This window comes from Aulonocara sp. 'chitande type north' Nkhata Bay, linkage group LG13, assembly GCF_057382095.1.
Source record: "Aulonocara sp. 'chitande type north' Nkhata Bay isolate Kocher_YH1m ecotype deep benthic linkage group LG13, A_spYH_male_GT1.1, whole genome shotgun sequence".
NCBI classification, from domain to species: domain Eukaryota; kingdom Metazoa; phylum Chordata; class Actinopteri; order Cichliformes; family Cichlidae; genus Aulonocara; species Aulonocara sp. 'chitande type north' Nkhata Bay.
In genome coordinates, this window is record NC_141356.1 from 12,957,464 (window position 1) to 12,984,483 (window position 27,020).

General features: G+C 40.0%; 4 protein-coding genes across 5 annotated transcripts; all 4 read left to right on the forward strand.

The window, feature by feature from the left end:
- Nucleotides 1–207: 207 nt before the first annotated feature.
- On the forward strand, nucleotides 208–6,867 carry LOC147315820 (carbonyl reductase [NADPH] 1-like). Of its 2 annotated transcripts, none has more exons than XM_086258777.1 (7): nucleotides 208–362; nucleotides 2,725–2,839; nucleotides 3,281–3,450; nucleotides 3,533–3,640; nucleotides 4,980–5,188; nucleotides 5,296–5,349; nucleotides 6,224–6,867. In XM_086258777.1, exons 2-7 carry the CDS (start codon nucleotides 2,727–2,729, stop codon nucleotides 6,395–6,397), a joined length of 828 nt encoding a protein of 275 aa, XP_086114903.1. In that variant the 5' UTR covers nucleotides 208–362; nucleotides 2,725–2,726; the 3' UTR covers nucleotides 6,398–6,867. The 2 variants fall into 2 exon arrangements, with proteins under 2 accessions (XP_086114903.1, XP_086114904.1); XM_086258778.1 differs by lacking the exon at nucleotides 208–362 and adding an exon at nucleotides 853–871.
- A 136-nt stretch (nucleotides 6,868–7,003) lies between these two features.
- Nucleotides 7,004–10,160, forward strand: LOC147315821 (carbonyl reductase [NADPH] 1-like). The gene is made up of 7 exons (XM_086258781.1): nucleotides 7,004–7,380; nucleotides 8,095–8,209; nucleotides 8,376–8,545; nucleotides 8,665–8,772; nucleotides 9,248–9,456; nucleotides 9,591–9,644; nucleotides 9,761–10,160. Exons 1-7 carry the CDS (start codon nucleotides 7,212–7,214, stop codon nucleotides 9,932–9,934), a joined length of 999 nt encoding a protein of 332 aa, XP_086114907.1. The 5' UTR covers nucleotides 7,004–7,211; the 3' UTR covers nucleotides 9,935–10,160.
- A 1,582-nt stretch (nucleotides 10,161–11,742) lies between these two features.
- On the forward strand, nucleotides 11,743–17,619 carry LOC147315822 (carbonyl reductase [NADPH] 1-like). The gene is made up of 7 exons (XM_086258061.1): nucleotides 11,743–11,781; nucleotides 13,871–13,985; nucleotides 15,439–15,608; nucleotides 15,725–15,832; nucleotides 16,054–16,262; nucleotides 16,835–16,888; nucleotides 17,143–17,619. The coding sequence occupies exons 2-7, from the start codon at nucleotides 13,873–13,875 to the stop codon at nucleotides 17,314–17,316; spliced, it is 828 nt and encodes a 275-aa protein (XP_086114187.1). The 5' UTR covers nucleotides 11,743–11,781; nucleotides 13,871–13,872; the 3' UTR covers nucleotides 17,317–17,619.
- A 1,934-nt stretch (nucleotides 17,620–19,553) lies between these two features.
- Nucleotides 19,554–25,837, forward strand: LOC147315823 (carbonyl reductase [NADPH] 1-like). The gene is made up of 7 exons (XM_086258782.1): nucleotides 19,554–19,706; nucleotides 22,126–22,240; nucleotides 22,841–23,010; nucleotides 24,505–24,612; nucleotides 24,982–25,190; nucleotides 25,297–25,350; nucleotides 25,450–25,837. The coding sequence occupies exons 2-7, from the start codon at nucleotides 22,128–22,130 to the stop codon at nucleotides 25,621–25,623; spliced, it is 828 nt and encodes a 275-aa protein (XP_086114908.1). The 5' UTR covers nucleotides 19,554–19,706; nucleotides 22,126–22,127; the 3' UTR covers nucleotides 25,624–25,837.
- The last annotated feature ends 1,183 nt before the right edge of the window (nucleotides 25,838–27,020 follow it).

Below are 27,020 nucleotides of genomic sequence, written 5' to 3' on the forward strand. Positions count from 1 at the left end.
TTGTTGACTCTGGAGGTAAAAAAATAAAATTGCTTTTCCTCACATCTTCTCCTTCTAGTTTAGATACTTGAAGTTTCTACACTATCTGGATGTCCAATCACGCAAAACTTCAGTTTTACAGATGTTTGCAGCCACTCAACAAATATATATAGAGAAATGCCGAAATATTGTCCTCCTCGCAGTACAGCTCATCCATAACCCAACCCACGTGTTCCACTTGTTTTTCCGGGGATGCGCACCGATCCTGCGCAGAACGCCGCCCTGCTTTTCTTCTTTTTCTGTTTTTTTTACAGTCGTACATTTTCATGTGCAGCGCTTTTTGTCCTCTCTGCAGCCTCATTCAGGACCAAACCCCAGCTTCAGTAAGTGTGAGGCCTCCGCTACATCTTACAGTTTTCGTTTGTCGGCAGCTTGTTTGAATTTTAGCGGATTTAAGGAGGCGTCGGGCCGACCTGCAAACTGAAAGTCAGCGTTATGTAAGAGAGAGAGACGCTGGTGAAAGGTCTTCGGATTTTCTTCGATCAAAGGCTTTTAAACGGGAAGTTTGGACAAATTATTAATTCCATGCTGTAATTTACAGTCACGTGCTGTTTGCACATGCCTCGTAAAACCAGTGTTGTCAACTTAGCGACTTTGACGCTATATTTAGCGAGTTTTCAGACCCCCTTCGCGACTTTTTTCCTGAAAAGCGACTAGCGACAAATCTGGCGACTTTTTCTGGTGTTATTAGAGACTTATTTATGACGTTTTTTTTTGACGTGAACGAGGGTATCGCCCCTACTCTCAACAAGCAGCGGTTGCTGTCGTTGGCACCTCGCCCGCGCCAAAGCGCTCACAGGTGGAGGATGGTCCTCACGCAGCTGCTATCAGGGTAGGAGATGTTCACCTCTATGCGTCCAAACTGCAAATGAATCGCGCATGAGCGAAGCCGCTGCTCCCGCACTGACTAACGCAGTCAGTTCTTCACTGTTATGCTGTTTTGTGGATCACAAGGTTTAAAACTACTCATAAACACACACACACACACAAAGTAACTCCACCAGAGTGCCTATTTCGGGTCACTTTTGCCGGTGCAAACCCGGATAAAGGTGCAGGGTTGGGATTGTGACATTAAAAAAAACAAACAACAATTGCTAAAAGAAATTTAATTTGTAGTTCTAAATAAATTCTAAATGCATTTAAGACGTCTTTTACTCACTTTGTCTCTTCCACGATGTTATTTCTCTCTCCAACAACGTAGTTTACAATTAAACTAAACTTATTTAATCCACATTCTGCAGTGCATTTCAAAGCTGCAGTATGTGCATTCAATTCATTTCTCCCCTGAAACTATTGGAGCAATATATGTGGATTTGTTTTCCCACTATTTTTCTCTCTGGAACTGTCATCGTGACTCAGCAGGCTTCCGTTTTTCACTTTGACCTCTACGCACTTACAGAGCTGACTCACTTTATCTAAACGTAAGTCTGTTTGCCTCCTGTTGGTGTGTTTAACGCAGCGGTTGTCAAACCCTCTTTCACAAACAGAGAAAAACAGCCATGAAAAACTTTTGTTTGACATCCGCGAAACTGCTCATTTACCCGTGCAGCGCCCTACATGTACAATATCCAAGTAAGAAATACAGGAGATGAGTGATCTGGTTTACAATGAGGCACTGTTTCAATTCTGCTTTAAAAATATGCAGAACATCCCTTTATCCTAATTAAAGGGGGGGAGAGGAGATGTGTGTATTCATGATCGTTTATGTTAATGAGAGTGTGGGGAGTGAGTTGGAGGGCGGGGTGGGGTGGGCTGCTTTTAACCATGTAAAGCACTTTGTGCTACATTTTTTGTATGAAGAGTGCTTTATAAATAAAGATTGATTGATAATAAGCTATTCCAGTATTTACTTCCTTAAACTGACAGTGCACTTCTTTCCCTCACTGATTTTTCCCCTTAGACTTCCACCAGGCCTGAAGCTGCACTTAGATGTAACATACATATTCACGGTTGGGCCAGTTATCCAACAGCTACAGATGAAAAACTGGGGAGAGAATTTAAAAACTAAAGCAGACAAACACTAAATTGAGAAGGAAATAGGCCATCTATAGTATCTGACACATAAAGGACACACTTGGAACAAAGGGACAGAAAACTCAGGCGGTGGCTGCCCTCCCATGCAACCACCGTGTCAGGGCAGGCACCCCAGCCTCAGTGAGCTAACTGTGCCTTCAGGCTGCAGCAACTAGGAAAACTGCACAGCCCAGAGAACCAAATAAAAGTCTACATTGGGGCTGGACTGTATGCCTGCACAGGGACACAGGAAAAAGTGACAGCACTGTGTAGCATAGAGTGGAGAAAAAGTCAAAAACACCTGCCAGAAAATTTTTGTGCAGGAACCCCCCCCCCGCCTTTTTTTTTTTTAAACGTTTCCCACACAAATAAAAAATAAAACAACACAGATGATTGTGCTTAGCTGTGAGCACTGGGTCGTGATGCTGACATCTCAGTACATTCATGTCAGGCTGCAATTAAATGAATATTTTAGAGAATTCTTTAATTTTATCTGTTTGTACGATTTTTTTTTTAATATAATAAAAAAATCAAATTCAGCCTGATAATGTCGCTAAAACTTTATTTTTCTTAGATAGCCATTGCTCCCAGAGCAGGGCCCACCTCCAAGTTGAACCAACACTTGTGTGAACTCATGACTTCAGACACTGATGCCTCTCTCTCTTTGTACAGACATGTCAATCCAAGTTGCCGTGGTAACTGGAAGTAACAAGGGCATTGGTCTGGCCATTGTCCGAGCGCTCTGCAAGCAGTTTGAAGGAGACGTTTACCTCACTGCCAGAAATGTGTAAGTGACTCACCTGGTGACACCTGGACCAAGTTGATAAATGTTCACGTATCTGCAGTTTAATCATCTCAACACTTTTGCATACCAAGAGCTTAAACAAAACTAAAGCTCGGTCAGAGCTAACAGGAACTGCATCTGTGGTTTGTTTGTTCATCCAAGCTTCTTGCTTCAGGCTCTGAGCACGCACACGGGGGTAAAAAAGAACGTTTGATTATTTCAACCTGAAATTGTGAACACGTCTTGCTGCACATTTGTTCCATTATGTGTACAGCAAATGACCGTGGTAATGTGGCCAGGCCAGTGATGGAACTTCATCATGTTTCAGGGCCTTTGGGGACAAAATGAAGAGAGAAAGACTGAGAATCTCAGCTGGTATAAGGTGTAAACGATGAGATTGAAGACAAAGTGAATATAAATGAGGATGTTTCGCTCCTCTTGCAGAGGCCGTGGTGAGGCAGCGGTGAAGGCTCTGAACTCAGAGGGACTGAAGCCCCTGTTTCACCAGCTGGACATCGACGATCTGGACAGCATCAAAACCGCCGCTGAGTTCTTCAAACAGAAATACGGAGGAGTGGACGTCCTCATCAATAACGCTGGGATAGCTTTCAAAGGTAGTTTACTTCTTGTGCTGATGTATATCATTGTGCTGTGGAGCTGCACACACTGTTGACGGAGATCACGCTGTCTCCTCAGTGGCAGACACGACTCCGTTTGGCACCCAGGCGGAGGTGACCCTCAAGACAAACTTCCTCTCCACCAGAAAGATGTGGACTGTCTTCAGTGAGATCATCAAGTCTGGAGGTACAGCTGGACCTAGGGCTGTTCGATATGACCAAAATCTCATATCCCGATAAAAGACCTCGACCGTCCAGATAACGATATAAATCATAAAAATTTTAAATTTTCTGTAAATTCTGTGAATCTCGGGCAGCTCGACTTGCATGACGTGTTTCCAGCTGGGCGTCGTGTACCTGGAGTTGAGTGTTTTAACCGATGCATGAAACGATACATTTTTAGACATAAGTTGTAAAGGCCGCCGTTTTCTTTGTGAGTATTTATTTCACGGCGTGCTGCGGGGAAAAGCCTGTTCTAACGTTTGAGTCTAAGGTTTATTTTTTAGCACCTGGCGGCTCTTCTTTGTTCCTCATCCATAAACACTCTGCATACTTTTTCACGCGATTCAGTTTATTTTGAAAAGTTTCAACAGGATCTTGAGCTTTATTCTGAAAGGTTTATGTCGAAAATAAACAAGCGGACACGTGATGGTTTTACCGTCGTTGTTGCTAACGACAACGCATAAAAACAGTCGCTTGTCCGTCCTTAGTGTGGTTATATTAAATATAAGAGAAAGAGAGAACTTTAAGAAATTAATACAGCCACTACAGTGACCATCAGAACCATGAAAAAATATTGCCGTAAACAGTTTATTTTGCGACACCATGAAACAAATGATAGCGCAAAATGAAACGATAGATGTTTTTATATCGTCATCCGATATATATATCGTTATATCGAACAGCCCTAGCTGGACCCAGTCTGCATCATATTTTACTTGAAAGTTTGCATTTTTAATTGAGTGAGCGTACATGTCAGTAACTGATAATGAGAAACTTTTAGTTTTTAAATATATTAGACATCAATCAGGAAGAGTTGTTTGGAGTCTTCTTCTTGCTATGATGTCTGTATCCTAGCTGTATGCCAGTTCGCTTCTGCAGATGATAAAACTATGCATCTTCGATTATGCAGCCTCCCTTGCTATTTGTCCTCCAAATTAATTTTAAGACCTCCTTCAGCATGGCTTACTGAGATTTATTTCTGCCTGACAGGCAGGAGAGCAGAGGACAGATGAGAAGAATAGGCATTGGCTAAAGAAAGCAGGAAAGCTTTTTCACAGCAGCCATTCTGATACATCATAGCTACATAAACACGGGTCTAAAAAAACAAGAACACACATTTAACTGAACATCAGAAGTCCTCCTGGAGAACCTGCTCAAAGCTTATCCATCAGTCTCTGAAACAAACCTCAGATGGAAGCTGTTTGGAGTTTAAAGTTTAAAGGACTCTAAGAGCACGAAGGAGACAAACGTCCTGTTTGTTTTCCATCTTCAGATTCTTGTGTGTGTACGTCTGTGTGTTTTAGGTCGTGTGGTGAACGTCTCCAGCATGGTTAGTGTCAGTGCTTTGAGCAAGTGCAGCCCGGACCTCCAGCAGCGTTTCCGCAACGAGAACATCACAGAGGAGGAGCTGGTGGAACTGATGCAACGATTTGTCGATGAGGCCAAGAAAGGCGAACATAAAGAGCGCGGCTGGCCTGACACGGCCTATGGAGTGTCTAAAATTGGAGTGACGGTACGTTTGATTAGTGCGTTCGCTGTTATTAAATCAGAGCCATGAAGATTTGACCTGAAACCATATTATAAGACACTGATTATATTTGTGTGTGGATGTTTTTAAAGGTGCTGTCCATGATTCATGCTCGTCGTCTGAGCAAGGAGAGACCGAATGATGGGGTAACTGAAATATATAACTAACAATGCAGAACTTCTATATTCAGTGGGTTGTTTTTTTTTTTTTTTGTGGTCTTGGGTCCATGAAATTAGGGGTGGCCGACAGAAACGATATAAATTTGGCCAACGATAGAGAATTGCGCTATCGCTCTATCGCGATAGCGCATGTTGATGATGTCATCAAGCTGCGCCTGTTTTGGTCAAAAGCATCGCAGCGGCTACAACCATTATCATCTGCAAATTATGGCGGGCGACAGTCACAGCAAAGAGATTAAGCACTTTTAAAGTATGGGGAAAGCCAAAAACTGTGCTTCCTCCACTTCCGTAACATTGATTCATTAATGTTGAATTCTCTCGCAGCTGTTCTATTCCCATAACTAACCTCGTATTGTGGATGAATGATCTCAGTTGTTCTCCTGACTGAAGTATGTATAGCATCCTGCTGTGCGATTGCATTTGCCCCAAACCACCAGAATCCCTCACGTTAACTTTTATCGAGTGGAAAAAAAAGTTGGCGTTCATCCTCCAGCTTCACTGTGCTAATGTTATGCTAACATAGCTGTGTCGCTAGCAATCACGTAGCACAACATTATATACCAGGTAGTCCAACTTCAGTAACCCTGCGAACGCCACTGCTGTTTAGTTTTCTGTCTTCATTTATGTTGGAAGTGGTAGCAGAGCTGTACGTTTGAATTAGTTTCAAAAATCTATCAGTCAGAACATGGTATGTCATGTTTAGGTGGAAACTAGCGAGCTAACTTCCTGTTAACTTCTAACTCCGTTAAATTTAATAAATTCTGTATTTACATATATCGCCCAGACCTACATTAAATCGTCGTTGCTAACAGATTTTGTTTTCATTTGATTCTTTTAAAAGATCCTTTTGAACGCCTGCTGCCCAGGATGGGTGCGCACTGACATGGCTGGACCAAAAGCTCCCAAGTCACCAGACGAGGGCGCTGTCACGCCGGTCTACCTGGCTTTGCTGCCATCTGGAGCCAAAGAGCCTCATGGACAGTTTGTCTCTGAAAAGACTGTTCAGAAGTGGTGATGAGCGTGTGAAACTCAAAGCGATAACACAATTTGGTGAAATCGCAAAACTGTGAAACATTTAAAGAATGAAAGTCACCCAACATAACAAACAATCAGTAACATAAACTGACATTGCTAAAGCTCTGGGATGGGTTTTTTTTAGGACAGAGTTTAACTCTTATCCAAATAGTTTGGTAATAGAACCCAAATTGTTCGTTTTATTCTCAGTAACAGTACAGTACTGTGTGTGTGTCTGCTAGCTGGAACGAATCAAAATGAAAGTGAATCCTTGAAATGTTGAATTGTCGGCAAAGCCTTCAGTACATAACATTTTCATATCTTTGACTTCATATACTTGCCTTAACTGGATTAAGCTAATTGTTCAGAATTACTAGAATGCTATACAAAATGCTGTTTTTTTGTGTTTCTTTAAAATAAAACATGTGGATCTCCAGTCAAAATACCAAATAAAGTGACTTCAAAACATAAGGTTGAGTGGTCTGAATGTTACAGTGTCCCTGTATTACACACCCAGAGTGCATCAGCCACTCCTCCACCATCTTCACCTTTTCTTTGGTTTGTCCAGTTTCCTCTTCACGTTTCTGTAAGGAAATCTGTCTCCAGCATCTCGGAGCTCTCGGATATTTTCTCTATAATAAGATTCTTTGGAACATTTTTGGCCATTTTGAGAATAAGCAAACCTGTAAAAGCTGATGCTCTGCACTTAACCAGCGTATAAACTATTGTCTGTTTAATCAGGACAGCAGCAGTTTTCAGCTGTATTAACAGAATAATTTTTTTCATTTTGGTTCAGTATTGAATGTTATTGTTTTATGTGCACTTTTAATATTCAACTACCTGTTAGTTTATCATTGCTTTACATGCTGATAATGTTCAAAACTCCACCCAGCTTCCCTCCCACTATTTGCAGTATATCATTCATTGTCCTCTGCATCCCTCTCAGTGCTGCTACAGCTCCCTTCAGAATCACAACAGCAGTAAGTAAGAAACCTTTTTTATCTTTTGTTCCACATTTGGTAGCTGACTGTTTCTTAAAATCTTCTCATAATTCTGAGGAAATGGTTATATCCAAATATCCTCTTTTAAAATAAAAATGGACTGAAAACAGAGAGTACATTTTAATCATATCTCAACTTAAAAGTAGGTCTAATCATATTTTTACATGTTATAAAAAGATGTCCCAAATCGGTTTATTTTTTCTTGAAGTTTCATCAAGGCTGTCGTTCTTAACATTCAGGGGATTTCATAACATGTTTTCCTTTTTCGAATCTAATTTATGATCAAACTGATTTAATGCGATGCTATAATTCCACAGCCACATTTAAAACGGTTTCAAAAACATGAGTTTACATTAAAAATGAGTTTTATGATAAATTCTGCAAATTTTGATTTAATCCATCTTTAATTTCTTGTGTTTTTCATTGAAAATATATTTGGATTTATCTGTTTTAACATGTCGTCATGACTCTGCAAGTCTTACAATCAGCCCTCTTACACTGCTGATAAGAGAACTGACCTACAACTAAGGAGCTATTCCATAAATATTCATACATGTTTTTTCTGATGTGGGAATACATGTGAATGCCTCAGCCTGATTCTCCTGATATTGTCCTGCAGCTTTATGTCCTCCAATCTGATAATCAGTGGCTCAACATGAAACTTCATACACTCATATCTCTCTTTCTGCATGTGCAGACATGTCGACCAAGGTTGCAGTGGTTACTGGCAGTAACAAAGGCATCGGTCTGGCCATCGTCCGAGCGCTCTGCAAGCAGTTCGATGGAGACGTTTACATCACCTCCAGAGATGTGTAAGTGACTCACCTGGTGACAGCTGGACCTGGTTGATGTGAAGGCCTTCACGTGTAACTGTGGTTTTTATATCTAGACATTCACCTAACTCTGAAGTTTCACAGTGAGGTCCACAAATATTCAATTAACTGAGAAGTACATGAAACTTTTTTGGTCCTTTTGCAGAGGTCGGGGTGAGGAAGCAGTGAAGACTCTGAACTCAGAGGGACTCAAACCCAAGTTCCACCAGCTGGACATCAATGACTTGAACAGCATTAAAAACGTTGCTGCCTACTTTAAAGGGAAGTATGGAGGAGTGGACATTCTCATCAATAATGCTGGAACAGCATTCAAAGGTAGCATTAGAACTCTATAATAATACATATCATCCTGGATCAATGTATATGGTAGTTTAATACTGCAGCTATGAATTGAAGTGGATGGCGTTCACAGCATGTTAACTTTTTCCTTTCAGCGTCAGATCCAACTCCCTTAGGTGTTCAGGCAGAGGTGATCCTGACGACAAACTTTTTCGGAACTAGAGACATGTCGACACATTTCCTGCCAATGATCAGAGCTGGAGGTACAGATGCAGAGACTCTGGTGCTAAGTGCACAAAAAGTAAACAAAGGCATTCAGATTTGGTGTCACTCTAAGATGGGGTCACATGCATCCTGTTTGTTTGAATCAGTTTTAATTGTCATTGACATTAGTCTATCAGGAGTAATAAATATCCTATATATGTATCTCTCTCTCTCTCTCTGTGTGTGTCTATCTATCTATCTATCTATCTATCTATCTAGATATATAGATATATATAAACTGTTTCTATAATTTTGAGTGTTTCTAAAGTTCACTGATCTAGCTGTAAAATGGAAGCTGTATAGTTCTGCCTAAGCTGAGTAACCCAGACACCACTTTAACAAAAGTCCTCTGCAGAGCTGAATAATTGAATGAAACACCAGAAATACCACCCTTATTGTAGAACATGGTGGAAGTAGCATCATGGGTGTTGCTTTGGAGCAGCAGTGAACGGCAGTTCTTTGTATGTATTTTAGGTCGTGTGGTGAATATCTCCAGCATGCTTAGTGTCACGGGTTTAAAGCAATGCAGCCCAGAACTCCAGCAGCGTTTCCGCAGCGAGGACATCACAGAGGACGAGCTGGTGGCACTGATGAGAAAATTCCTCGATGATGCCAAGAAAGGCGAACACAAGCAGCATGGTTGGCCTGATATGGCATATTCAGTGTCTAAGATTGGAGTGACGGTACATTTACCCAGTTTTTCTTCAGGATGTTAGATTAGGAGGTTGACTAATGAACTGATTAACTGAATCAATTCAAGCCTTTTTTTTTCTCGGAGACTCTGATTATAAATATGGGTGTTTGTTTGTGTTTTAAGGTGCTGTCCATGATTCATGCTCGTCGTCTGTCTAAGGAGAGACCAAATGACAGGGTAACTAAAATAAGACAAGCTCTAATGAACTTACATACAAAGCCATCTCCGAACCTTTTGGAGTCCACTGAAACCTCATTTCTTATTCATGGACTCGTTGTTATTCGTTTTTCCAGATCCTCTTGAATGCCTGCTGTCCAGGATGGGTGCGCACTGACCTCACTTCACCAGATGCTCCCAAGTCACCAGACGAGGGCGCCATCACTCCTGTCTACCTGGCCCTGTTGCCTCCAGGAGCCAAAGAGCCTCAGGGAAAGTTTCTCTCCGACAAGGAAGTCCAGCCGTGGTGAAAGAGAGTTTAGTGTGTGATTCCACATGAAGAATTATTTGCAAGAGATTTAAGATTTAAGAAAAGTGATGTTCCAGGCATCAAATACACACACCATAGCATACCATAAAATAATCTGTGTTAAAGTGACAGTGTTCATGATGACTACTCAATTTGTGGTCTGTTTCTAAAACTGGATTCCTTCCTTTTTGATGTACAACTCAAACTTGCATTAACTGAAATCAAATAAAGTGTTTTTAATTAAGACTCATTTTGTGTCAAAACAATTCAACAACTTCAAAGTAAGGTTATTAAAAGCACACAATAGCAATAAATCTACATTGTAAATGTATTTTTCTAATATAAAATCATCCATACTATCATTGATCATCATAAAAAATATGATGAGGCTGGGGTTTTAGAAGTAATGCTGCAGCTGCATTTGGCACCATGAGACAGTTTTTGAGAGCATCTTGTCAAGTCACACTTGCATTTGTACCGCAGGGTTCAAGGTGTGTCTAAATTAAACCGCTACTTAAAGACATACAGCTGTCTAATGTCCAACCTTCCTCTTATTTGTAAAATTCTTGAAAGAGTAGTTATCAAACACCTGACTGATTAGTTGTAGAGGAATGGTCTATTTGAAGAGTTTCATCATAGCACAGAAACAGCACCAGTGAAGGTTGAGAATGACCTCGTGACCTCGGACAGTGAATTTGGTACTTGTCATGTTAGAACTCAATACAGCATTTGACACTTTTGACCTTCATATTGCACTTCAGAGATTAAAACAACACTGGTATTAAAGAAACTGCGGTGCACTGGGTCAAATCATATATATTAAACAGAGTACAATTTGTGCATATGAATGGGCTGTCTTCTGCACACATGAAAATTAATAATTGTGTTACACAGCACAGTTCTGTGATGGGGCCATTACCATTTTCATTGCTATGTAGATGACATCCAGCTTTATCCATGAAGCCAGATGATACAAAGTAACAAGTTAAACTAGAGGCATGACTTAAAAACAAAAGGCTCTGTGGCGATCGTGGCTCAAGAGTTGGCAGTTCGTCTTGTAATCGGACGGTTGCCAGTTCGAGCTCTGGCTCGGCCAGTCTTGGTCGTTGTCCTTGGGCAACACACTTCACCCGTTGCCTACTGGTGGTGGTCAGAGGGCCCGGTGGCGCCAGTGTCCGGCAGCCTCGCCTCTATCAGTGCGCCCCAGGGCAGCTGTGGCTACAATGTAGCTGCCATCACCAGTGTGTGAATGTGTGGATGACTGAACGTTCCACCCCAGCTTTGGGGTCCTTAGGGACTAGTAAAGCGCTATACAAATACAGGCCACCTACCATTTACCTCTAATTTCCACCTTCTAAATTAAGATAACACTGACGTTATTGACCTTCAAATTTAACCAGATACTTACTTGGCTTTGAGTAACACTTTAAGGAATTCTGGACTAATTTTTGCACATTAAACAAATATGTAGTGCCTTTAGTCATTCACAGTTCCCACAACAGATCAGTAGAGTTGGCTGGTTCCTCTCCAGATGGTTTGAAACTTAGCAATTGCTCCTCGTTGTCTAACCAGTCAGGACAGCAGCAGTTTTCAGAGGTACTAACAAAAATTTTAAATGTATATTTTTTCATATTGTTCCAGTATTTATGTATGTATGTATTGCTTTAGGTGTACTTCACCTACCTATTAATATTCAACAACTTGCTAGTTTTTTATAGCTTTGCACACTGTTCAAAACTCCACCCAGCTTCTTTATCATTGTTTGTAGTATATAATAAGTAATTCATTGTCCTCTGCAGCGCTCTCAGTCCCGCTACAGCTTCGTTCCACATTACAATAGCAGCATAAGTAAGTAAGAAACATCCTTTTACTTTTGTTCCACGTTTGTTAGTTGACTGGCTCTTTTGTAAATAAATCACATGACATGTCCTCCTTTATAGCTGGAATGTACTGAAACAGGCAGTTAAACCCTCAAAACAAACATTGTTGACATTAAATGTAAGATTTATGATGAATTCACAATTTTTCAATATTACTTATTATATATATTTTGAGTTCTTACTGTTTCGATGTATCATCATGACTCTGCAAATCTCACCGGTTTACAGCCCCCCCCCACACTGATAAGAGAACTGCCTTAAAGTTAAACAACTTTTTCATATACACGCTTCACACAGGTTATTTAATCATTGTACCCATTACACACTGTTCAGGTCAAAGGTGACCTGACATTTAACAGCAGTAATGGTATGATGTGAATGTGAAACTATACACGCCAACGCTGTGTGTATTTCTTATGGCACGATGGTGACAGAGTTCAGAGAAAGACTTAAGACTGTCAGATAAACTTTCTGTGTTCCCACCATATTTGATCAGGTTCTGAGGCACCTTTATCCAGCAGGTACATACTGGTCTTTGAAGGCAATGCAGGAATCTCAGAACAATGAAATAGCAAAACAACATAGGAATCAAAGACCTACAGAGGTCAGAGGGTGCCTGTTTTAAATTGTAGGGCCTTTCTGTGTTGTATTTGCATGTTCTCCCTTCAGGTATACTAGCTTCTTTCCACAGTGCAAAGGCATGCATGGCGCATTAATTATTCTAAACCGGCCATTTACAAAGGCAGAAAACAAACTAACAATATCAAATTAGCATCTATTTATTTATTTATTTAATTAACCCAGAGGTAACTGAGATTTAAAGAAGGTTCGTAAGAGGCGTTGAGGGGTGGATGTGGCTTCCTACTACTGCTTTGAATATAAAGACTACTTAGCTGTAAGATGGCTGAGTAGTAGTTATAGCTTAGCAATAACAAATGCTGCTTTTAACAGTTGAAGTGGTTATGCATGCTTAAATAACAAATCTCAGCAGTTTCAGAATGCTCCAGCCATTTTCACTTTTAATAAATCACATGTTTTATTATGTTTTCTCGTCTTAGGTAAAACAGGACATGATATCGTGTGATAACAGATGTCCAAAAGTATAAAAACCTCAAAAACGCACTCCCTTCTCTCTTTTGTCTGAAATGTTCATCACGGCGGATTCATCCATTTCTTCATGTCAGATCGCCTGTTGATATATTCTAAATTGATCAGTAGTTCAAAATTTGGCATATACATTTATTACAAGGGAAATGACTTGATCCACTTGATCTGACGGATTAAATATGAAACATATGTAAGGCTTAAAATGCATTATACATGCATATTCATTACTTTTGTATTCTGGGTTCTGTTGGTGTTTAGAGTTATTTCTATCTGTTTCTTTGTGCTCAGATGTATTCTAGCCTCCCCAATATCTCTTTGTATCTTCTCAAGTCTTTGTTTCTGTGTTATATGTTGTTGACTGAAGGTGAAAAATTAAATTTTCTAATTAATGGATCTTTAACCTGCCAGTTCCCAAGTACAGAGTTTGCTTGATTTCCAGCTGTGCACATGTAAGAAAAATGCATATAATCATGATATGAGGTTCCAAGTGGTTGACTGATAGCGATAGTGCAAAGTGGAGTGAACTGTGACCTAAAGCTGGCTCTTTTTTTTTTGGCTAATGTAATAATGTGATTACCCTGTGTGTTTAATAGTCACTTGTTTTCTTACTTCCAACCGGTCGCGGTAGATGGCCGTCCCTCTCGGTGTCTTCCTGTTAAAAGCGAGTTTTTCTTTCCCACTATTAAAAAGCGATCGCTCATAGGACGCCATCTGATTGTTGGATTTCGGTTTCTCTTTACTCCGTATTATTGTAGGGTCTCTACGTCACAATATAAAGCACCTTGAGGCAACTGCTGTGATTAGGCGCTATATAAATAAAACTGAAATGAATTGTATTAGATTTTTGTAAGGAAAATGTAGCTCAGACTGGATGCTCACGTAAAGTAGTCAAAGTCAATATATAATTATCTTTTGTTCTGCATTGTAGCTCTCTCTCTCTCTCTGTGCAGACATGTCGACCAAGGTTGCCGTGGTCACCGGCAGTAACAAAGGCATTGGTCTGGCCATCGTCCGAGCGCTTTGCAAGCAGTTCAATGGAGACGTTTACGTCACCTCCAGAGATGTGTAGGTATCTTTACCTGGTACCACCTGGACCGAGCCTGGGTCATGTGGGACAAATATAACTGCAGTCACATCCTTAACTGCAATCTATGTGGATTTAATAGCACTTGTGGACATTATTACAATATCCTTGAAGACTGTGTTTTAAGTTTTAAAGTTTTGGGGAAAATGTAATATTCATGTAAATATTCATGAATATTCACCAACTGCCAGAGTTAATGTCAATGTCAACGTCAATGTCAATTTTATTTCTATAGCACATTTAAAACAACATAGTTGAACAAAGTGCTTTACAGCTTAGTTAATGAACAGAAAATACAATACACTGTGACAACATAAACAAAAAACTTAATGGTACACAAACTGAATTCTAATTAAAGGCCAAGGTGAAAAATTGAGTTTTAAGATGGAATTTTAAAGACTGTTTCAACTCTGAAGTATGAATATCGAGTGGCGAGTTATTCCAGAGTCCAGGGGCTGCAACAGCAAAGGCCCGATCCTCTCTAAGGTTTAATCGAGACTTTGGTTGTACTAAGAGCATCTGGCTCGATGATCTCAGTGCTCCTTTGAGGTTATACTGTATATGTTGAGGTGTTTGCTTAAACAGCTGAGTCCCATACCATTTAAAACTTTGAAAGTAAAAAGTAAAATAATCTGAAAATCAAATGGACAGGGAGCCAGTGCAAATTTGCTAAAGCTGGAGTGATGTGATCATTCCTCCTGACACCTGTTAAAAGACATGCTGCAGCATTTTGGACTAACTGCAAGTGATGGCGAGATGAATGTTCAAGACCCAAATAAAGAGAACTGCAGTAGTCGAGTCTAGTGGAGATGCAGGCATGAATACATTTTTCAAGGTCTTCTGAAGGAAGATAAGTTTCACTTTGACAATTTCACTGAACTGATAAAAATTGGTCTACACAATTGTGGACGCTTGCCTCTCTAATTTAAAAGCTCTATCTAAAAACACTCCAAGATTTCTTACAGTCTGGGAATGATGACAGGAAGGAGGACCGAGGGTATCTGTTAACTTATCCAAAGGGGTATGACTTCCAAAATCAATAACTTCAGTCTTATTTTCATTTAGGGTATAAAAGTTCTGCGTTAACTAGTCTTTAACATCATGTATACAGATAGTTAAACAGTGGGACAGACACATCCAATCCAATGGATGGCATCAGCATAACTGTGAAAGGGAATGTGTGGCATTTCTGATCGGCATGCATAAAAAAAAGTAACATTTTATGGAAAACCTTCACTTAGAATAAATATTAAACTCTACTTTACATTTTAATATTAGCACTTTACTTTGGTCAGTGCTAGCTGTTTTTAAAGTTCTTTAGAAATAAAGTTGGCTTGGCTTTATGGAAATGTAAGATCAAAAGGAAGAGAGAGTTAAAAAACCCACTGAGCACTGAAAGTAACAGTAAATGAAATGTTTTTGGTCCTTTTGCAGAGGTCGGGGTGAGGAAGCAGTGAAGACTCTGAACTCAGAGGGACTCAAACCCAAGTTCCACCAGCTGGACATCAATGACTTGAACAGCATTAAAAACGCTGCTGCCTACTTTAAAGGGAAGTATGATGGAGTGGACATTCTCATCAACAATGCTGGAACAGCATTCAAAGGTAGAATCATAAATATATACTGATGGATGTCGAACTGGATCCACATATACAATAATCTGAAACTGCAGCTATAAATTGAAATTGATGATTCAACACGTTATCTCTTTTCCTTTTAGCGTCAGACACAACTCCATTTGGTGTCCAGGCAGAGGTGACCCTGAGGACAAACTTCTTTGCCACCAGAGACGTGTTGACTCACTTCTTGCCACTCGTCAAAGCTGGAGGTACAGATGCAGAGCTCATTCCAGTCTACTGCTGCTCAAGTTTTTTTTGGGTTTTATTTTAATAAAAATATTCAGACTCCTTCAGATTCAGACTAACTGTAAAGCATGGTGGAAGTAGCATCATGCTAGGTGTTGCTTTGGAGCAACAGTGAGAGGTAATTACTACTGATGGTTTCCATAAAACCTAGAGGAAGGAATGGCATTAATTGTATGTGTTGTAGGCCGTGTGGTGAACGTCTCCAGCATGCTTAGCGCCAGCGGTTTGAAACAGTGCAGCCCAGAACTCCAGCAACGCTTCCACAGTGAGGACATCACAGAGGACGAGCTGGTGGCACTGATGCAACGATTTGTTGATGAGGCCAAGAAAGGAGAACACAAGCAAGGCGGCTGGCCTGATATGTCGTATGCAGTATCCAAAATTGGAGTGACGGTACAACTGAACACTTTGTCTTTAGATTTTTACCTGACGAGGTTGCAAAATATGCTCAAATAAATGAGCACAGTGGCACAGTGGTCAGCACTGTTACCTCACAGCAAGAAGGTCCTGAGTTCAATTCCACCATCAGGCCGGGGTCTTTCTGTGTGGAGTGTGCATGTTCTCCCCATGTTTCCGTGGGTTCTCCCCAGGTACTCCGGCTTCCTTCCAAAGACATGCAGTTTGTGGGGATACTGTAGGTTAATTGATTAATCTAAATTGCCCGTAAGAGTGAATGTTTGTCTGTCCCTGTGTGTTAGCCTTGCGACAGACTGCCAACCTGTCAAGGGTGTATCCCGCCTCTCGCCCTATGACAGCTGGGGTAGGCTCCAGCACCCCCCGCGACCCTGAAAAGGATAAGCAGAAGCAAATGGATGGGATGGATGTTGAAAAATGGAGGAATATTCAGATAGGGCAACTTGATCCCTAAACATTTGGAAAACTTCAAAGACAAATTTCAATTAAAATGCTTTTGCTTCAGTTTTAAATTCTTGAATCTCATTTATTATGTTTGTTTGTGTTTTAAGGTACTATCCATGATTCATGCTCGTCATCTGTCTAAGGAGAGACCAAAAGATGGGGTAACGGAAATTTATGATCTTAAAATCAAATTATAAACAACTGTCTTGATTCTTCTATGCTGTGCAGCAGACCAGTATGTTTTATTGATATAGTGCCAAATCACAACACCAGTTGTCTCAAGGCACTTTATATTGTAACGTAAAACAGTGTGAAAATAAATTAAACAGGACTTAATATGATATTATGTATTCTTAAAGATTTTGTTCTGTCTTTGAAGCCTCCCTTCTTATACTTGTTATTCTTTTTTTTACAGATCTTGATTAATGCATGCTGTCCAGGGTGGGTACGCACTGAGATCGCTGCGCCAGGTGCCCCAAAGTCACCAGATGAGGGCGCCATAACACCGGTCTACCTGGCCCTGCTTGCCCCCGGAGCCACTGAGCCTCATGGAAAGTATGTCTCCGATAAGGAAGTTCAACCATGGTGATAGAAAGTTGAATATCTAATGACATAAAAAAATAATGTACAAAAACAATGTAGTTATTTTATAAGTTTATACTTTTTCTTGCCAGAATGAAATTTGTAATATTTAAGGCCATAGTGTGATACATTAGATCTACAAACGCCCGTATCACACAGCTAAAACCAAAACGTTTTCCAGTTTAAATGTTTTGTTAGGTTAAATCCATCAATTTAAAAATGATGTTCTGATAACTGACAGTGTTCAACTGATGAAAACAAAACTTAGCTATATTTTTTTCTTACGTGTTTTAACATGTGAAAAGTAAACTTGCTGTTTCTGAATGAAGATATTTAAAAAAATAAAATAAAATGCTTGTTATTAAAACTTTACTGTGATTTTTTAAAACAATAAATTGACTTTAGGTTGAAAATGTTTTTGAAAGAACATAATAGGTTTATGGCTACAATGTAATTTTATTTATACAATATAAAATTACAACATTGTGAATAATTGTCAAAAAGCAGTGAGCTTGAGGTGTTTTAAAGCAACTTGTCTGGGGTGTAGAATAGGTCACACGTTGTACCCATGCTGTCGGTGTTTTGCTTATCGGGGCAATGTAGAGCAGAACCACAAAGGAAGCTAAAACATAAACATCCTGTCCTGACAAAATGCTGTTTGCTGGACAAAAGCACATACTCTGTTCTAAGCCTCATACTTTTATATGTCTGTAGTGCTAGAGATGCAGTCTTTGACCCTCTTGCTGAATGTGTAGTTGCAGCAGAGGATAGTGTCAAATGTGCAGAAACGCTTGCTGGTTTGCAAACTGCACAATGTGATCGGATCAATAGAACAAACTCTGGCTGCTTGTTTAGACGCGCAGAGAACTTTTTGATTTGCGTGACTTGACGGTTGACTCGAGTACAGCTGCAGAAATCAGGATCAAGATTAACTCAGCTCTGTCAAGTTCACATGAGAGTAACTGGGTGTGTCTGTTTCTTTAGTTTGTATAATTCAATGGTTGATGTTTAATCAGCAGGTTCTTACTCACATATTTAACTAAAAGAATATATATCACAGAATGGCAGCTCCAGAGGCCACAGAGATAAAGCAAACACTGTTTTGCCTTCATCTTTATAAATGCATCAGATTAACAGAAAGATACGTTAGTTTAAACTTCCACACCCCTCCACATAACCTGTACAACTTGCTTTTGTGCTGCGTGGGACTCACTTGAAAGAATGTTTAAAAGTGAAATGATTAGAGAAATGGGTGAGGCAGCAGCGACAGACCTAAGCATTGTGCAGCATATCAGCGATGTATGTTTTTAAGGACAATGCAGTCATTAATACGGGCTAGCTTAAAGCAGTGGAATGAAAATTTGATGATGTGCTGTGCCCTGACTCTTTGCACGTTCAACTCGTGTGACCTTTTGATATGTGCAGCTGACGATGGGAACTAGACACCACTTTCATTTTCATTTCCTGCTAAGGTGCAGACGCATGCACGCAGGTGAGGTGGAGCAAATAATTCTTTGAAGTTATTTTCACTTAATAGAGCTTCCACTGTGTGACCTGATACCCTATAAACTTTATTTTAGATTCACACAAACACGTGCGCACACACACACACACACACACCCTTTGACAGCATGTCTGAACAGTTGGTGACTTATCAGATTGTAGCACCACAAAACAAAAATCTGCATGACAGAGAAACAGCAGGTTTCACTGCATGTATAACGTCCTGCAATGACAAAGTTTAGATTTATTCCCATGTTTTTCTATCAGTGGTTCCCTTAAAACTCTGCCCCTGGTTGGTTGAAGATCACAAAACACAAACTGCTGAATCTTAAGAGAACATCCTTTTGTTAATATCTACATGAAACAGCTTTCATTCTGATTCCCATTTAGTAAAGCAGGAACCATTCAAAACATTTAATAAACTCGCTAAATTACTGTTAATTAAAAATAAAAAGAGCTGCCTCAAAGCCACATTGCTACCCCATCTAAAGCGTCTTGTTTAAAGGACAAACAATGTCAATTAGTTGAGTTTACACTGCTAACACGTGTCAGTGAAAGCAGAAATAACTGAATAACTGGAATCAATAAAAGAACTGGTTTTGTTTACTTAACTGTCCATGCAAAACATTTCAGAGATGGAGGAGGAAATAGATTTTTTCAAATTTAATTCCAAATCAAAGGTCTTCATAAGGAATTACTCAAACTCTGATTTCTTGAATATTTTTTTTTAAAACTGATTAAACTTGATCTTGCATTAAAAATGTACCTGGCTCTGTTACCTGGGTCTTCCGTGTAGGCGCGGTATTACTGCGCAGTGCTCCCTCCTCCTTTGTCCCTCTGCGAGCGCTTCACTCCTGTGGTAATCTTCAGTCAGGACGACAGCTTCAGCCGCAGGTAAGAAACGTCTGCAGCCTGATTAATATAACTGCGTTTTTTTTCCGTGTGGGCGAAGAACCAGTCCCCATTTAAAAGTTTGTCGTTTTGATAATTAGGCAACAAACTTTTCCTGTTTTAATATCACACCACGTTAGTTCATCACGTTACAAAAGTCGTTATTTTGCAGAACTTGCCCGGTTAAAATCCGTTGTTATAGCAGGACAGAGTGGCTCTAATGTCAGACCGTCGGGTGGTGTTAGAATGAAAAAGGTGAGGTGGCCTGAGCAATTAATTAAAATACACGAGAGGTCTTTTAGGTTTTAATGGCAATTTGCTTCCACTTTGTTGAAACATAATCATTGTGCGTTCGTGTCTATGTGTGTGTGGTCCATCTAGAAGCCCCCTAATGTTGTACCAAGTGTCTTTACACAGTGACAAAATGCAGAAGAAAACCTTTATTTTTTGTAACAACGTCAAAACCCCAGAATGGGTTAGATCAGTCATGGATGCATGACTGTGTGTGTCTGCGTGTGTGATAGATCATCTGGTGTTATGCATTTCAGTCTGGGATGCTCTGTCTCTCCGGATTTGAGAAAGTACTAATAACAGGATGAATAATGTAAATGTTTTTAGTAACATAAAAAGAAAAAAGGAAACTATGTCCCAAAACAGGAAAAAGTCAGAACAACATGGAAAAACCCTAAAAAGAAATGCAAATGTTTTATCTACTTTTGCAGGCATAGACATAGGCTGGACTTTATTATCGAATTATCTATTTATTATCTCCTAAACATTAGATCCTAGCAAATCTATATGTATGTGTGTATGTATGTATGTATGTATGTGTGTGCGTGCGCCGCTGGATGGATTCTTTGGCCGTGTTTTGATGTGTGTGATCCCATAACGCTATTTGCACATTAATTATTGTTTCAACACTCGCCTGGGAGCGGCACTGTGAACCAGTGATACAGATAGTGGGAGAGAAGTGTTACTACCAGGAGGAGACTGTCAGGCAGACAGAGAGAAAGCACAGCAAAAAATTCTGGCACACCTTCACCTACTTCCAAGGTGCATGGAGAGGATGAAAGAATTCACAATGCAGGAACTCCAGCAACACTTAAGGGAAGATGAACAACTTTAATAATTGACCAACTTCATGACCCTGATGAAAGCCACAAGCCGAAACGCGTTGGTCAATTATTAAAGTTGTTCATCTTCCCTTAAGTGTTGCTGGAGTTCCTGCATTGAGGAAGACAGAGAGAGACAGAAACAGGAAGGTGTGTCTATGAGGACAGGTACATTAAACAAAGTACGAAGAATATGGATCTTATATGAAATATGACAAATCTCTGGCTGGTTAATTTTCCTCTGAATATCACATACTTCAAAGGTTTTATCGAAGCTGTATTGATTTGTATTATTCATTTCCCATCCAGAACTGTTCAGTGTACACACATGTACATGTCCTCTGTGTTATGTTTTAGTATTGAAGAAATAAAGAACTTGACACACCAAACACTTGTGTCCAGGCGTCTGTGTGACTGTGAGTGTCAGAAGTGGCCCAGATGTGTTTGGAGCTTTCAGACTACAAATTTGTCCATAGTTTGGCCTTCTACTAATGTTTGTATGAGTTAGCCAGCTTTATATAACTAGATCCTGCAGGTCATCTCTGAAAGCTAAAGTCAAAGACTTTAAGTACTGACAGCCTGAGTGTGGTTGCTTAAAAACCTGTTAGAATGATATTTATGCAGGATTATTGGAATTTATTTAGCCAGAAGTTTGTGTCACACCTGTAGGTCGTAACAGTCGTTACAGTGACTCTTTAAATCAGGGGTGTCAAACTCAAATACACAGTGGGCCAAAATTCAAAACTGGGACAAAGTCGCGGGCTAACGTTAATATTTATTGAAATATATTTATTCCTCCAGATATAAGAATGAATCTTTTCTTATGGACTCAAACACATTTTGCTGAAAAACTGAATATGGAACAAGCAAAGCTTAATACTAAACAACATATATATTAGCTGTATAATACCAGTAGGCCAGCTCTAATAGTAATTTGGTATGGCTTCGCGGGCCAAATGTAATTAGGCTGCGGGCCAAATTTGGCACGCGGGCCAGAGTTTGACACCTATGCTTTAAATGATTGCTTTAGTTTGAAACTGTTGCTGTTGGGCTGGTTCTACAGCTGTAAACCACACTTATATGTATTATTAAACTGGAATAAAAATGTGTTTCTATAAGCAGCTTAGCAAATCCTTTAAGAGTACTTTTATTGCATTAGCCCTACCTAGTGTTAGCGGAGGTGACTCAGCAGTTATTTGGAAGGAGTGGACGTCCCTGGCCTTTCATAGAGTTTATTTGTCAGCTATTGATGAGTTTAATACTTTGTGTGTTTAAGATGTTACTTCACATGTTGCTCTCTTTGTGAACAGACATGTCAACCAGGGTTGCTGTGGTAACAGGTAGTAACAAGGGCATCGGCCTGGCCATCGTCCGAGCTCTCTGCAAGCAGTTTGAAGGAGACGTTTACCTCACTGCTAGAGATGTGTAAGCACCACAGCTGGTAACACCTGAACCACACTCATGTTTGCACCTGATTTTACTGCAAAATCATCTGTTTTACTTTATTGCTGTAAGGATATTTTTGGTTTATTTCCATGTATTTGATGTTTGCCTCTAACCTTTTCAAACACTTAAAAATCCTAAAAAAAGGCAATGAAAAAACCTCTACCCCTTGAAAACATAAAGTTACATCATTATTAATTTAAATCTGCAGAAAACAACTAATTAAAAACAAATATTTATCTCTAAATTACAAAACAATTGTAGGTATTAAGATGAAAAGATTAAAAGTGCTGAATCACAGTGACTCCTGTTTAACAGTTTTGAATTCAGTGCAGATTGGCGACATCTGCTGGTCACATGTTGGTATTTGTTTTTGATATATATGAGTTTAGATTTTTTACGCTAGTTTGTAAAGTAATTGCATCTAGGAGCAGATTTGATTACATATTGCAGTTATTTTAAGACAGCAAGAAGAGCAAAGAGCACACACAGATGCTGTTGTCCACACTAGGAAGCTGAGTGAGAAACAATAAACCAGCATGGTTTTCCGAGGCAGACAGTAACGCTTTGTGTGTGTTGCAGCGGGCGTGGTGAGGACGCAGTGAAGGTTCTGTCCTCTGAGGGGCTGAAGGCCATGTTTCACCAGCTAGACATCAATGACTTGGACAGCATTAAAACTGCTGCTGCTTACTTTAAAGGGAAGTACGGCGGAGTGGACATTCTCATCAATAATGCTGGGATAGCACTCAAAGGTAGAATTAGATATATACATTGATTTTAACTGTATTGTGCACTACAGCCTCATACACAGGAAGTTCAATTACAACGTCTAGTACTACTGACACCACCACTATTTCTTTTTATCCCATGTGAAACATAAAGCTGCAACTTGCTGCGACCGATCTAGAATAAGAAAGTAGGTTGTGTGATGATTTTTTTTTTTTTCCTCCCAGTTTCTATAACAGAAGGTTGTTTATGTGAGGAGGTTGTTGGCCTCTTGCACAACCATTTGTCTAGCTCCTTGCCTTTGACTAACCTGGTATGCTATGTAGAGCTGAGGCCCTGGGGTCTTCAAGCATGCAACCCTGCCCACTATCGAAAGCCAGGATGTTAATACTGCTGTGGCTTCTGTTTAGACACACTGGAAAAATACTGCTAAGATTGATGCTGCTGGAGCATCAATCTTTATCTAGAATTTAAAACAGTTTACACTTCAGCAGTCAAGATTAACCAAAGTTGTCCTTTTGTCCATTTTGGAAAGGATCCTAATCAAAGTGGGCACAGGAGGCAGGACGGTCAGTGGCTGTAAAGTCAAATGGACACACACAGATTTTGTACTAGAGACCTGAAAAGCTAAAACTAATTTATTATTCAATTGATTCTTTGTCAATATTTGAAAAATATTAAAGTATCCATAAACAAGAACCATTTGTCCTCCTGTGCTACATTTCCTTTCCCCCACTTTTAGGCCTTTTCATTGCATAAATGATCAGAAAGCCGTTTGGCTGTGCTTGTAGCTCATCACACTCACTGTATATGGAGCAAAGAGTGACGTTTTAAGTTAGCAGCTAAAGTTAGCAGGCTGTGACTGTAGCCTGTATGGGTCCGATCTAAAGGGCACCAACACCACAAACATATTCAAGGGGCCCACTTCAGGGAGTCCAGTTAGCTGAGGTGAAGCCAAGCTGAAGCTAGCAGATCTGTCACTTAAAGTAGCTACGCCACATATTCCCCCAGCTGGGCTGAAGGGAAAATAGGTTGAGCATTTTAATGTGGGAGTCTGTGGGGACTGACTTGCTTTTAGAAGAAACCACCTGCGGCCATCAGAGGAGATGCAGGTTTTTACACCTCCGCATTAGCTTCAGGTTTTAGCCCTCAGGGCTGCACTTTCATTGTCACATGCACTTCCATCATCCATGTCTTTAAAAGTTCAGGGTTGCTGTGTATGTGTGACTACAGCTATACAATAATATAAGAAATGCTATGGTGCATATGTAAGTGAATTAATGTGTTGTAGTCTTCCTGAAAACCATCAGATATTCGCCCCTAACATCCACTGTGATGAAGAAGAGTCAGATAACGTAAACATTCTGAAAATTGTCCTGTAGCTCTGAACAAAAAGAGGATTTTTAATCAAATACAATTTATTTGATTAAAAATCCTCTTTTTAATTAAATAAAAAGATCTATAAATTATTAAGGCTGTGATGAATAAGGAGGTGACAACATGTGAACTTTTTTTTTCAGTGGCAGACAAAACTCCATTTGATGTCCAGGTCGAGGTGACCCTCAACACAAACTTCTTTGCCACCAGAGACATGTTGACTCACTTCCTGCCGATCGTTAAAGCTGGAGGTACGAACACGAGACTGGATCCAATCTGCCGGTCGTGCCCGTCGCTGCTGCTTGAATAAACAGCTTTGGTCAGCGTTTGATTAGAGGAGCAAGTTTGGCTTTGATTCAGACTATATTAATGACTGTGGATGTTCTAAAATGTTCTCTGTTGGCTCATCTTGAACATTTTATCTATAATTGGAAAGCGATATCTTTTTTTTGCCCTCAGGATGTGTGATCACAATTTGCGGAAAACAAAGCACGACAATAAGTAAACATACAGACACACTACAGCCAACTCGCATGTAATCTTTCCTGGAAGATGATGAGTTTGCTTGATGTGCTGTGAGAGATGCACATGAAGAGTTTGTTACCCTGTGTGTGTTTCAGGTCGTGTGGTGAATGTTTCCAGCTTTGTCAGTGCACTTACGTTGAACAAGTGCAGCTCGGAGCTCCAGCAGCGTTTCCGCAGTGAGGACCTCACAGAGGACGAGCTGGTGGCACTGATGCAGCAATTTGTCAGCGAAGCCAAGAAAGGCAAACACAAAGAAGGCGGCTGGCCCGATTCAGCATATGGAACATCTAAAGTCGGGGTGACGGTACGGCTGATGTGAAAATGAAGTTCATATCAACATGTAAAGAACCTGCTCTAAATCTTAATTGGCGTACTTCTTTGATTATGATTATGAACGTGTGTGTTTTCAGGCCCTGTCCATGATTCTTGCTCGTCAAGTTTCCAAGCAGAGACCAAATGATGGGGTAACTAATATTTAAAATCTTTAACGTTGCCAACAACATTATCTCCTAGTTTCTGCTTTGTTTCCTTTTTATTTTCTGTGTCTTTTATTCTTTTAACAGATCTTGCTGAACGCCTGCTGTCCAGGATGGGTGCGCACCGACATGGCTGGTGATAAAGCCCCCAAGTCACCAGAGGAGGGTGCTGTCACTCCAGTGTACCTGGCCCTGCTGCCACCCGGAGCCACAGAGCCTCACGGAAAATTTGTGTCTGACAAGCAAGTTCAGCCGTGGTGATGAGTGTGTGATTGTCAGCGTTTCCACCCAAACGACATGTCGAAGATCCATATTTAGAATAGATGAACCTGAATAACCCAGACACATTAATACAGCAACCTGAAGATGCCCTTTTTTCAAAACGATGCATTTTTAACAGTTTGAGTCTGTCAGTGTGCATGTGTGTATCTGCTGGATTATAACATATACAGTAATTAAACTTGTGTATGTGTAAGGGCTAATGTTTTTGATACAACACTTTGCCTGTGGCAGTATGAATGTTTGATCATTTTTTTACATGGAGGAAAGTAAATGTGCTTTGTGTATGAAATATGAATCTCCCGAAGAACTAATAGACAGTTTTCTGCAGCACAGGGCTTGTGCATTAACTGGTTATGAGCAGAATAGAAACATTAAATTTATTACAATGATATAGAAGAAATGCACATAAAACCGAAGACTTGTCTTCAGTTAAAAATAATGACATTTATTGTTAGCTGAGGATGAAAATGATTTTGTTATTCAGGTACATTTGTGCCATTATAAAGCATAAAAACTTAAGAAAACTTGATGGTGGAGAGGAAAGGAAGCCATTTTTTTCCTGCTCTTCCATCATCTCTTGAACCAGAAAGCCAACCATACAAGCAGCATGCAGATACAGATTATGATGTAAATATCATGTTGCTGTGAGGTCAGACTGGCAGCCCGTCCTGGATGTACCCCACCTCTCACACGACGACAGCTGGGATAGGCTCCAGCCTCCCGACAACCCTGAATTGAATAAGCAGAAGAAAATGAATGGATATAATATTGGAGCTTATATAATGAACTTGGAACAGAGCGCTCTGGCTCTTGCTGCAGTGGCATTCTGGGATATGACAATCAGATAATCAGCGAAAAGTAAACACAAAGCAATTTCCACAACCTCATCTCCAGCTAAAGGAGTTATCAGCCTCTGATAAGGATAATGACTTTTATTTTTGGACACTGGAAATGGCAACTAAAAACAACAACTGCCAATAAAAGTAAATAATTCACAGCAAAATGTCATAAGATGGCAGCATGAGCTGATTATTATGGACCAAAATGCTGGAATAAACAGGTGTTATGCATTTAAAGGGAAACTCGAAGCAGGAAGTTACAGAGCTCGGGGTTCACATAGTTACGAGGACCAACAATCAGCAGGTGTAAACAGAGACAATATATGCACAGGTCAGCTGGAGAGAGCAGACAAAATGAGACAGGGGGAGTAAATTTAACATTAAACTAAAAACAAAAAACTTTTTTTCATCTTTTCCCAGGATCTGCAGCTATGGGAAATAAATTTCTCATAAATAATACATTTAAGTCATGGCCCTTTAATACTCTTTGTTTTCAGCTCTGCAAGTTATTTCCCCCATTTCTGATATTCCATTTGA